Raw genomic sequence first — 13275 nt, 5'->3', positions numbered from 1 at the left:
TCCAAAAGACCATTATTGTAAGTATATGGATATGTAAGGCAAAGATGGGTGGAGTGCTGGAGGTTAATAAAAGGAGATCAGAAATGAGGTCAAAGCTGACAACAGATATGCTGTTGGAGGGCGGTCCGGGAGGAGCCCACCTGCTTAAAAAGAGAAAGAATTTCAGCAGAGAAAGATGATAATGTTGTGCAGACACTAATTGTGCCCTTGCATTGATGGTCAAATATAGGGGTGTAGATATTCTCACTAGCGCAATCATTGAGTAAGACTGGGTAAGCTTATTTTTTATACTATATCTACTACAGTGACATGACTTTCTGAGTGTATTCAAAAACTGATTTAGAAGAAATAAAAAAATAAATGTCAGTTAAGTACGTTTTTTTTTTCAATAAGATTTTAGCAATAGATTTAAAGTCACTATAACAATTTAAATTTTTTATTTTAGAAAATAAAAAATCTTTTTATATCTCATATTAGAGATATATTCTATTAAATTGCCACAAGAATGAGCATCAAGGTAAGTCATTTCTTTTGCATGCTGGTCCAATATTATATTGTTGCATTTTATATATGATATAATTACATTACATTTATTACATTTTATATATTATATTATTACATGCTAATATAAATGTTTACTAATATGTAATTTTTCTTGACAAGGTATTTGTAACTTGGGTGGTTGTTGTTACAAGTAAGTTTGATTAAAAAGGGAAGCTGTCATTAAAACTATTTAATACTGATATTTGTATTTGAGAAAAAAAATATGCTAACACCCCTTTCTGTCATTACTTGTAGGTACACTTATCTCACCTTCCTCTCAGAGTAGGTCTGATTTTCTTCTTTATAATTAAAAAAAGAAATCTTCACAAGACTCATATGACACGCTGAAAGGCCCTGATGTGGTCTCCCTTAAAAAGTGTGCTTTTTTTGTGTGTGTATTTTTAGGTTGTATAACTCAGTGGTTTGACCATGATGACCCCAGTGATGAAAAGGGAGACAGTGAGCTCTTGGCTGACCTTCTCAATGTATATCCTGGACAAATATGTCCAAATCCAATCGATATAGATGTAGAGCCAGTCTCCGGCATACCATCAAATGAAACCTTCATTTTCATTTCAGAAGTGTGAGTGTATGAAAATCATTACAATGGTTTCATGTATTGTTTTGAACCATATAACAAAAATTATATCGCACATCAATTTATATGTAAAGGTTATTCTTTTCTTTTTTTTTCAGGAGATATAATTCAACAATTGGGTTTGAGTGCATAAATTCAAACCAAAGAGGAGTATGTGATGATTATAAGGTGCGCTTCACCTGCCCAGAGGAATGGTGTTCAAGTAAGTGTCATTTACACACAAAAACAGACCCAGCTTGTTTACAATATTAAATTGTCTAAAATACCTGTTCACCTTCCATTATAAAAAGTTGTAAGAACTGTAGGTATGATTTGCAGAAATGTCATGCAAAATATCAAAACTAAAAAATAATTCAAATGTCATTTTTCCTTTCTAAAACAGAAATCAGTGTGATGACCGTTTGATGATTTTGGATAAAATGATGATATTTACTAATTGATTTTCCTCTGTTAGCATGTAGGACACCCTGGTTTGACCAAGGTAATCCAAGTATAATAGGAGACTCTGAGACTCTGTCATCAATCATGTTGACATACCCACTACAGGTCTGCGCTCAGCCCATTGCTATTGAGGTCGCAACCACTAGTGGGATCCCTGTACTACCGGATGCACGTTTTCCAATGTAAGACAAACATTTTTTATATGTTCATTTTATTTATTTTTTATAAAATAAATAATGATATGCATACATTGTTGCAGAGATGCACAGATTATCTGTTGCAGATCGCTTTCAGTTTAGTCCTTGGAAATCCAACCATTTCTGTACTTGAAGGAAAGTACTGAAATATGGAGTTTAGGACCTGAAGAGAATGCATGCCCATGCCCTGTTTACACATATACATTCACGGAAATATAAATTTAACATTTAAAGTAGACAGCAGTTATAACACTTGCCTGCATCAATGTGCTTTATTTTAAACACTCACTGTTGCTTATACAATTGCCCATTCATTTTCCCTGAATTGAAAGACCATCTTAGCCAATCTGTTCAGTATTTAAAAAATATGTCTCATAGAGCAGCATGTTAAACTGGAGCTTTAAAAGCAGTCATGCAATAAAGTGTACTGTCTCACATCTTCATCATATTAATCAGACAATTCTACATACAAAAAACACTAAAATTCTTAGCATATTATGAAATGTTATTACAACAATGTTAGAATATGTACTTTATTCCTTTTCCACAGATATGATCCAACTCAGGGCTTTACTTGTGTGAATCCACCACTAATTGGATGGTGGTGGTGGAAGTGGTGGTGTAAGGACTACAAGGTTCGTTTCACATGTCCGAGGAGTTTTTGCAAACCAAGTATGTATATTTATTTCATCTAATTAATAGTTTGTTATATGATTTTTTTTTTGTCATAACAGTTTTCTCTACATGTTATTCCTCAGAGTGTGTAACAAGGTGGTATGATTCTGATGACCCTGATACAAATGGAGGTGATTTTGAATTTTTGTCTACCATTCTCAATAAGTACCCTGGAGAAATATGTCCAAATCCAATTGCAATAGAGGCTCAGACTGTCTCTGGAGATCCTGTGTATCAAACTGGAAATAACATTCAACTGTGAGTTTATCGAGTTGTAACAGTGAGTATGTGAAGAAACAAAATAATAGTTAATGTTTTTAATTTTTTTATTAATGATGTTCTTAAATGATTTTGTCTTTTCTGAAGGCATATTTCAGCATTTGGGTTTTCTTGCACACACGTAAAACCAGGATTTTGTGCTGACTATAAGGTGCGCTTCACCTGCCCAGATGAATGGTGTTCAAGTGAGTGAGGTTTGCATACAAAAACAGACCCAGTGTGTTCCCTAAAAATATATATAATATTATTAAAATACATTTATTTCAAACTAAGTATAGTTCAAATCTATTAACATATTTACTGACAAGTCGCTCAAGACTTACTGAAATAAAAATTATAATTAAACTTTATTTGGAGTAATATTTCTGCACAATGCACATTTCTTAATATTAGGCATAAAATGTGTTTTAATATTGCAGGTTTGCATGATCTTTGAATAATATCAGTCTTTAAATGCAAGATATTTAAAGTCTGCCTTAAGCACAATCAAAATTGTGACCCTAGACCACAAAACCATTCATAAGTTGCGGGGGTATATTTGTGGCATTAGCCAACTATGTTATGTATGGGTCAAAATTACTGATTTTTCTTTTATGCCAAAAAATCATTAGGATATTGTCACGAACATACACACAAACAGAGAGATCCAATATGCAGTGTTTATTAGGGAGAATCCAAAAATCGTAGTCCAGACAGGCAAGAGGTAAATATTAACAAAAGCAGTACAAAAACAAGAAACACAAAAAACACTAGGGAACACGAGAAAGCAGGGTGACAGAACAAGGACTCCATGAAACAGAAACAAACAGGGTGTATATGGACAGGTGAAAACGATGAAAGTGGAAACAGCTGAGTGCGATTAACAGTTGTGTACGTAACAGTGATGAATTGGACAAAGGCTTGTGGGAAATGAAGTGCCTGCAGTGGGGTGACTCTATCATAGCAACAGCTGCTGTCATAGCAACAGGTCCGTAAGCTTAAACCTGCTCGGGAGCAGGCTTATTTCATGTAAACAGGATTAGATCGCTTCTTTTTAACCAGAACTGATACTCAAAATATGTCTGCTACCACCGCTACTTTATTACAAGTGCATCGTACTGATCCAGGGACAATAATTTAAAATAATAATCATTAAAAAAATTATTTAAAAATAATATAAAAATGTTGTGTAGTCCATAACAGCCTACTATAGACAGCCAGTTTTACTCACTGAAATATTTATTTGTCATAAAAGTATTACTTCATAATTGTATTAGAGTCTTACACACATGATATACAGATAATAGAGTCGTGCATTATTTTGAGTGATGACTGCTATTATAAGAGTGGCTTGATGGAGCGCAGGAGATGCAGATAACATGATATTGACCCTTAAGAAACTTTCATTAATGCTGTCACGTAACAAATATGTCCAAATATAAAATGAAATGAATAGATAATTTCTACACTGAAATAAAAATGTAAAGACTGCACAACTATTATAAATTGCGAATCTAAATAATTGGGAATCATGAAAAAAATGCAAAAAAAATTAAAACATGTATCTATTATCTGTTTCATGTATCTATTATAACATTTATGTAGTTTTGTTTGCTTGGCTGTTTCCTTATAAAAGTCCAGAAATTTGTCAAGTTTTTCGTCAGGTGTCGTTTAAAATTTTATGACGTCATTACATTGCCGTCTTGCCACCAGCCAATCGCTCCACTGCTGATCATGGTTTCGAGTATCGATACATATCCCCCTTTAAGCCAACACATGAACGCGCAATTATCTCAGATAACTCAATCCAGCGATACTAATCGTACACAACAGGTGTGTTCGAAGAACCCAATTAGCCGGATCATGATTAGCACGATGATATCATCTTGGATGTGTCATTTGATCTCGGATGTAATAAGCGACGTACGAAGAACGGGCCCCAGGAGGGAGGTGGACTGGTGGAGGATCAGGGGGATGGACGGAGGGCCAGGTCCATAGAGGGGAACAGGGAAAGGAAGTGGAAAAAACAACAACAAAACAAAGAGACCAGGAGGGAGGTGGACTGGTGGAGGATCAGGGGGATGGACGGAGGGCCAGGTCCTTAGAGGGGAACAGGGAAAGGAAGTGGAAAAAAACAACAACAACAACAACAAAACAAAGAGACCAGGAGGGAGGTGGACTGGTGGAGGATCAGGGGGATGGACGGAGGGCTCATGAAGATCATTGGTGACTTGACTTTGCTCCTGAAGATCATTGGTGACTTGACTTTGCTCATGAAGATAAAGAGTGACTTGACTTTGCTCATGAAGATCAAGAGTGACTTGACTTTGCTCATGAAGATCAAGAGTGACTTGACTTTGCTCATGAAGATCATTGGTGACTTGATTTTGCTCATGAGGTCTAACTGTGGTTTTGCTTGACTCATGGGGGTTAATGGTGACTTGACCTGACTCAGGACGGTCAATGGTGATCTGACTAGACTCTGGGAAATCAGCAGGGACCTGGTCAGTGGGGACCTGACTCGACTCTGGAGGGCCGACGGGGGCCTGACTCAACTCTGGAGGGCCGGCGGGGGCCTGACTCGACTCTGAAGCGTCCCCAGGGGCCTGACGCGACTCTGGAGCGTCGATGGGCATCTGACTCGAGTCTGGAAAGTCTCCTGTGGCTGGCATCTGGTGTAGTGGCTCTGGGCTGGCGGCCATCTTGTGCAGTGGCGCTGGCTTGTCTGGAGACACAGGCTTAGAGTCGGCCATCGTGTCTGGAGAGACAGGTGTGGCTGGGGTATCCCATTGAGGATGATGGTGTAGGTACCTGGTGAACCCCCAAAAGTCCGGGATCTACAGCCCCTTCATCTCCCACTCAGGCACAGGGTCATCCAGGCAGGCGTTAAATAGGTCCTTCAGTGCCTCATCATTATATCCCAGCCCTACTGACATCGTCCAAAAAATCTGAGCTAATCCACCCACCTCACTCCCCTTTTTGACAGAGGGTGGTTAGGTTCAAGAGCCTCCCCCTCCGCTCCTCCATGCTGGCTGGGGAACGGATACGAAATCCCACACTGCTGGATCTGGGCATGATGGCGTCCTTCTGTCAAGAACGTACACACAAACAGAGAGATCCAATTTGCAGTGTTTATTAGGGAGAATCCAAAAATCCTAGTCCAGACAGGCAAAAGGTCAATATTAACAAAAGCAGTCCAAAAGCAAGAAACACGAAAAACACTAGGGAACATGAGAAAGTAGGGTGACATTTACATTTATTCATTTAGCAGACGCTTTTATCCAAAGCGACTTACAGATGAAGACAGTGTAAGCAATCAAAAAGAGCAATGATATATAAGTGCTATAACAAGTCTCAGTTAGGTTAACACAGTACACGTATCATGGGATTTTAAATAATATAATAAATAAAAAGAAAACAGATAGAAAAAAAAGTTAGTTAGAGATCTTTACACATACACACACACACACACACACACATATACAATTGCATAATAAATGAAAAGAAAATAGAATACAAAAAGATTAGAAAGGTAGTTAGATTTTGTTTTAAGAATAGAGTTAGAATAGTGAGTGTTAAAGTTAGAGGGTCAAATAAAGATGGAAGAGATGTGTTTTAAGCCGATTCTTGAAGATGGCTAAGGACTCAGCTGCTCGGATTGAGTTGGGGAGGTCATTCCACCAGGAGGGAACATTTAATTTAAAAGTTGGTAAAAGTGACTTTGAAAAAGGACTCCATAAAACAGATAGAAACAGACAGGGTATATATGGACAGGTGAAAACGATGAAACTGGGAACAGCTGAGTGCGATTAACAGGTGTGCAATAAACAGGGATTAATGGGACAAAGGCTTGTGGGAAATGTAGTGCCTGCAGTGGGGTGACTCTGAGACCACTAGTGGACACCCAGGGAAACACAGACCAGACACTGTGACAGATATTAAGATCATGTTACATGAAGATATTTTGTACATTTCCTAGCATAAATATATCAAAACTTCATTTTTGATTAGTAATATGCATTGCTAAGGAATTCATTAAGGCAAATTTAAAGGCGATTTTCTCAATATTTAGATTTTTTTTTTTGCAACCACAGATTCCAGATTTTAAAATACATGTATCTCAGCCAAATTTTTTTATTTATCTTATTTATTCAGCTTTCAGATTATGCATAAATCTCGATTTCAAATATTGACCCCCCCCCCCCCATGACTGGTTTTGTGGTCCAGACCAGGGTCACAAATATACTTCTATAAATCTGTAGTTGGACTTAAGCACCACTTGCACACAATTAAAGTGCATTAAGTACAAAATTTGCTGTTCCAATTTAGCAGACTTTAAGCACACCAGTTTAGTATACTGAAATGACAATTTCAGAGTATTTTTACTAATTACAAGTGTAAATGTATTTGTAGTATACTTGGCATGAATTAAATGCGTTTCAAATATATTTTGGTATATTTATTTTTCACTAGGTAATTACCAAATAACTGATTAGCAGTTTGCAATATCATTAAAATTGTCTAAAACGCTTGTTCACCTTCCATTATAAAAACTTCTAAGAACTGTAGGTGTGATTTGCAGAAATGTCATGCAAAATAATATCAGATGAAAGACTAGGAACCTGTCAAAAATATTTGTAATTGTTCCTTTCTAAAACAGAATTCAATGTGATGATCTTTTGATGGTTTTGGATGAGATGATGGTATTAATCAAGCTGCTTTTCCTCTGTTAGCATGTAGGACAACCTGGTTTGATCAAGATGATCCAGATCAAGAAGGAGACTGGGAGACTCTGTCATCAATCCTGTTGAAATACCCACTACAGGTCTGCGTTCAGCCCATCGCTATTGAGGTCGCAACCACTAGTGGGATCCCTGTACTGCCGAATGGACATTTTCCAATGTACGACAATCAATTTTATAAAGTAAATAATGTAAATAATGATATGGATACATTGTTAATATAAAGACAATGTGCCTATTCCACCAAACATGTTTGCATTGCTTCTATGCATAGAATATCTGTTGCAGATCGCTTTCAGTTTAGCCCTTGCAACTCCAACCATTTCTGTACTTGAGTGAAAGTACTGAAATATGAAGTTTAGGAGCTGAAGAGAATGCATGCTCATTGCCCGTATACACATTTACATTCACAGAATAATGTCTTTTTCTGCAGATATGATCCAGCACAGGGCTTTGCTTGTGTGAATCAACCACTAGGTGGATGGTGGTGGTGGAGTTGGTGGTGTAAGGACTACAAGGTCCGTTTCACATGTCCAAGGAGTTTTTGCCAACCAAGTATGTATATTCATTTTATCTACTGTTATACAGTTTGTTTTTTGTATTTGACTTAACGATTTTCTCTGTATGGTATTCATCAGAGTGTGTAACAAGGTGGTTTGATTTTGACGACCCTACAAAAGGAGGCGATTTCGAACTCTTGACAACCCTTCACCAAAATTACCCTGGAGAAATATGTCCTAATCCAATAGGAATACAGGCTCAGACCATCTCTGGCCAGCCGGTGTATCAAACTGGAAATTACATTCAACTGTGAGTCTATGAAGTTGTAACACTGAGTATGTTAAGAAACAAACTCTGTGTACTTTTTTTTTTAATGATGTTCTTAAATTATTTTGTATTTTCTGAAGATCTATTTCAGCATCTGGGTTTTCTTGCAAACACTTAAAACCATTTTGTGCTGATTATAAAGTGCGCTTCACCTGCCCAGATGAATGGTGTTCAAGTGAGTGACATTTGCACACTAAACTGATCCAGCAACAGTTTACAAATCATTAAATTGTCTAAATTGCTTGTTCACCTTAAATTACATAAAGGTATATGTTAAAAGGTATATGATAAACTAAAACAGATCATAAAATTTACATTTGTAAAACTGTCTTAACCTAGATATTGGGTAATTCTACAATAAAAGTTGTGATATTGGTCTGACATTTTGATCTTAAATGAGAAGATTATACCCAGTTGGTTTTCCTCTATTAGAATGTAGGACGCCCTGGCTTGACCGAGATGACCCCGGTGGAGTAGGAGACAATGAGACACTGTCATTACTCCTGATAAGATACCCACTGCAGGTCTGCCCTAAGCCCATCGCCATAGAGGTCACAACCATTAGTGGGACCCCTGCACTGCCACCTGGAAACATTTTTGTAGTGTACGGTATCATACATTCCATTTAAATGTCTCCAATTAAAAGAGACTGTGCTGTTATTTCTTAATGCGATGTAAAACAGACATGAAAAGCTTAATCATTGCTTGTTCTGAATCTTCAGGCACACCTTTGCAAAATCCTTTGCACAAAACTGCTTATGAATTCCATTTTATGAATACAGTTAATATGTTTGTTATTTTTTTGTAGATATGACCCGTTACAGGGCTTTGAGTGTAAGAATGGGGCCTGTCAAGACTACAGGGTCCGCTTCACATGTCCATTAAGTTTTTGCAACACAAGTATGTATCATAATCCTAAAAATTCAAATTTCCTGTGTACCGTAGTATGAATTTATTTTGTTAGTATTATAAATTTTTTGTGTGATTAGAAAATCCTCTGTGCTGTATTATTCAGCGTGTGTATCCAGGTGGTTTGATTCCGATGACCCTAAAACAAATGGAAGCGACTCTGAACTCTTGTCTAAACTTCTCAGTTTGTACCCTGGAGAAATATGTGCTAATCCAATCGGAATAGAGGCTCAGACCATCTCTGGTCAGGCAGCGTATATAACTGGAGACATCTTTCAAGTGTAAGTCTATCAAATCTATAACATTGCTTTACAGGGCATATGCTTCTGACAGCATTTTGTAGAGAAATAATATTATTTCTGTGTTTGTGAAGGTATAATCCAGTCTCTGGGTTTGCTTGTGTAAATGCAGGCCAGGCAGGAGGAGGGGTTTGTGATGATTATAAAGTGCGATTCTCATGCCCAGAGACATTTTGCTCAAGTGAGTGACATTTACACAACAAATACTACTGCTGATGAAGGAAAGTGGACTGAAGACAAAGTGATTCTATAGTTAAATGCCAAATTACAGTAACATACCATTGGGTTAACATGTCATGTATGACAAAATATATGACCAAAAATATATGTAAAAAAAAGGTGTAATTCAGTCATTTCATCGTCCGCATTATTTTCTGTTATAAAATCATTAGGGGTTTTCACACTTGAAATAGTTAACTCTGGGTCATTCTATATCATTGGTTATCTTGATTCACATTTCACACTGTTCGAGTTTTTGGGTTAGAAGTTATTCCTGGGTATTCATAAACTGGCATTTCAAATTATATAAGGCGGGGTTAATGTTCTTATCTACAAATTTGTGTTGTTAGTGTCATCGTTTGGACGTACAGTACGCAGCATGCGATCTGTTTACGTAAAGCCAGAACATTGTGCATCCTCATGTTATATATTGGCAATGGTATTTTCAAGTTTTTTGTGAAAAGGCTTATCGGACTATAAAACTAAGTATAAAACTTCAATTAACTTGTCACAATATGACATTTTTCCCCTCAAATGTTGAATTGACTGTTTGTACAATGCATGGTGTTTCTGCAATTGTTTAAAGCATAGCTATAAGCTATCTATGCGTAGATGCCACTTTCGACTACTCTAGACATGTTAATGCGTCCATCAAACCCCCAAAGATATGGGATAACCTTTTACAGATGAGAATTGTTTATACGCATGATCTAGAATGTCCTTATGGTGGTTACATTTTTATGCCAGGTTTATTTTTGATAAATACCGATATGTGTGTGGAAAATTGCGTATGCATATTTCTATGCTCATTTTGTGTGTGCACAACTGTGGCGAGTGGAGCGGGGCCGAGGGACGTGGGAACAAGGAGTGAGGCCGGCAATGATTGGGCAAATCAGTGGCACCTGCGGCCCACCGCCGGTCTCGAGTCCCACGTAGGAGATGGAAGGATATAAAACTGGAGCGACGACAGTGAAGGACGAGAGAGGACCAGGCCTGGGCTTTTAGTTGTGTTTGGTTTTATTTTGTGTGCACCAGTCGTCCGTGAGGGGCTGGTGCGCTGTTTTGTTTTATTTTGTGATTATTAAAGGGTTATTTGATTGTCCGCCGGTTCCCGCCTCCTTCTTCCCGATGATTAGGAAGTTTTTATCATTACAGTGGTGCTGAAGCCCGGGAGAAGGAGGGACGCGCTGCTGAAGATCCCTCGCCGCTGTGGGGAATCCGCGGTGCCACAGAGCAGGCGAAGAGGATGCCGCCATGGACGCTCGAGGCGGTGGGCTGGAGCGAGTTGCCGGGGACGGGCGAGCTCGCTGCCGACCGCCCGCTATCTGGAGGGGCGGCTGCCGTCCGTGAGGGAGCGGAGGAGTCGGCGCCGTTCGCCAGAGAGCCGGAGCCTGCTGCCGTCCGCCTGAACGGGGAGGAGCAGGGAACGGGGGACTCCTGCCGGCTGCCCAAAACCGGAGGAGCCGTCGCCGTCCACCGGGCGGCGGAGGAGTGTCGTGCCGTCCGCCGAGGGCCGTCCAGTGCCACCGTCAGGCACCGCGGAGGAGATCGCCCAGCCGGTGGAGGGCCGAGCAGCAGTACGTCTGGGAACCGGAATTTTTTTTTTTTTTCTCCCCTCTCTCGTCTCTGTCGCTCCTCCTTCCATCTCCTTTTCTCTCGCCTCGTCTGTCCTACCCCCAGCTTCCCGCAGGTCCCCGTGAGCGGTCCCCCCCGTAGGGGGGGGGGTGGGGGTGGGGGTAGGGGTTGAGTAGAGCGCAGTCTCGTGGGTACCCCCCGGCCTGCGAGGGGCGATGGGGGTATGTGGCGAGTGGGGCGGGGCCGAGGGACGTGGGAACAAGGAGTGAGGCCGGCAAAGATTGGGCAAATCAGTGGCACCTGCGGCCCACCGCCGGTCTCGAGTCCCACGTAGGAGATGGAAGGATATAAAACTGGAGCGACGACAGTGAAGGACGAGAGAGGACCAGGCCTGGGCTTTTAGTTGTGTTTGGTTTTATTTTGTGCGCACCAGTCGTCCGTGAGGGGCTGGTGCGCTGTTTTGTTTTATTTTGTGATTATTAAAGTGTTATTTGATTGTCCGCCGGTTCCCGCCTCCTTCTTCCGGATGAATATGAAGGGTTTAATTCATTACAACAACATTTATAAATGAGACCCCAGAACTGTTTGATTATGCACATATTTCTATTGGCCTATTTCCTTTTGTGTTCAACAGAAGAGAGAAATTTAATGCAGGTTTGTTAAAACTTGAAGGTAAGTAAATAATGACATAATTTTTATTTTGGGGTGAACTCTGCTTTTTCAGGATGAATTAACTCCTAATAATCTGCTGAACTCTATTGCAAATCTAGATATTCATACATGTAAATAATAACATTTGTTGCAGATGTTTGGCTTGCTTTATAATTGCTCACGGACTGGCTTTGAAGGCACCATCGCTTAGCAGCCCATAGAAACATTTGTTTATGTGGCATCTACGCATTCATATCTATGCTCCAAACAATGGTACCTATAGTATTGAGTGAGTGAACAAATGCATTAATAAATTAATTAAATAAATACTAACACTTTATAATAAGGTTGGGTGTCTGTTGCTGAGAATCTAGCTTTAACATCTTAACACTTTTCACAATCTGCACTGTACACCAAATTATTGGTCTCCAAAGCAGGGTCACATGACCTCAGGTAAAAAAAAAAAAAAACAAGAATCTAAATTTACAAGTGTGAAACTTTTCTCTATCTGGGGTTAAAAATGCCGTTTTAAAGGCTCTATTGAGATATTCATAATATATGACGTTTACTTATGTCCTGCATTAGTTTGTAGGACATCTTGGTTTGACAGAGATGACCCTGATAATCCAGGAGATCGTGAGATGTGGAAAGAAATTCAGACATCACCATATGTCTGTACATCACATGTCACATATCTGCCCATTGCTATTGAGGTTGTCACAACTGTTAGTGGGAGCCCTGCACTGATGACTGGAAACCTTTTTCAAGAGTAGGACTAAAAATATTATAAACAAATTAATTCATTTCATATGTAATTCTGTAATAATTAACAGCCATCTGCTCTCATTCTGCAGATTCGATCCACTTGAGGGCTTTGAATGCGTGAATGATCAACAGGGTGGAGGGGTCTGTCAGGACTACAAGGTCCGCTACACATGTCCGAAAAGCTTCTGCGAGATGGTATTTCAAACAAACCTCACATTTGAGGTCATTAATGGTAGAAATTAAGCTTTGGTCAAACTACATTTTCAATTTAAGTTTAGATAGCCATGTTAGATTCAATGAAGAAAAAAGAGAAGAATATTAAAGATTTGCATTATCCTTCCCTGTCTCAGCTTTTGTTGTTGTTAGTCAAGTTGTGTGGTGAAATTCTTTGTAAGAACATTGGCAGAAACTGTTTATGGTGATCCCTGCATATCAGCAAACTTGTGCACATTTTACTTGTTAATTTATAATGGCTAGCATTTAAATATATATTGTCAACCATGCTGCTATTTCCTCAAACATTATAGCATGACATCTAACAAAAAAGGCACTTTGAATTAATTCAATAACATATT

At 39.0% G+C, this 13275-nt stretch overlaps 1 protein-coding gene across 1 annotated transcript; it reads left to right on the top strand.

The window, feature by feature from the left end:
• Positions 1-13122, top strand: LOC132118224 (uncharacterized). The gene is made up of 20 exons (XM_059527908.1): positions 1-272; positions 478-517; positions 664-694; positions 799-825; positions 949-1126; positions 1240-1343; positions 1596-1764; positions 2330-2451; positions 2538-2712; positions 2821-2918; positions 7446-7614; positions 7888-8009; positions 8093-8264; positions 8363-8457; positions 8715-8886; positions 9091-9182; positions 9298-9472; positions 9565-9671; positions 12521-12704; positions 12790-13122. Exons 2-20 carry the CDS (start codon positions 506-508, stop codon positions 12941-12943), a joined length of 2358 nt encoding a protein of 785 aa, XP_059383891.1. The 5' UTR covers positions 1-272; positions 478-505; the 3' UTR covers positions 12944-13122.
• The last annotated feature ends 153 nt before the right edge of the window (positions 13123-13275 follow it).

The sequence above is a fragment of the Carassius carassius genome, chromosome 37, assembly GCF_963082965.1.
Source record: "Carassius carassius chromosome 37, fCarCar2.1, whole genome shotgun sequence".
Lineage (NCBI taxonomy): Eukaryota > Metazoa > Chordata > Actinopteri > Cypriniformes > Cyprinidae > Carassius > Carassius carassius.
The sequence above is the reverse complement of the archived record's forward strand: the minus strand, read 5'-3'. Positions and strand labels throughout refer to the sequence as shown.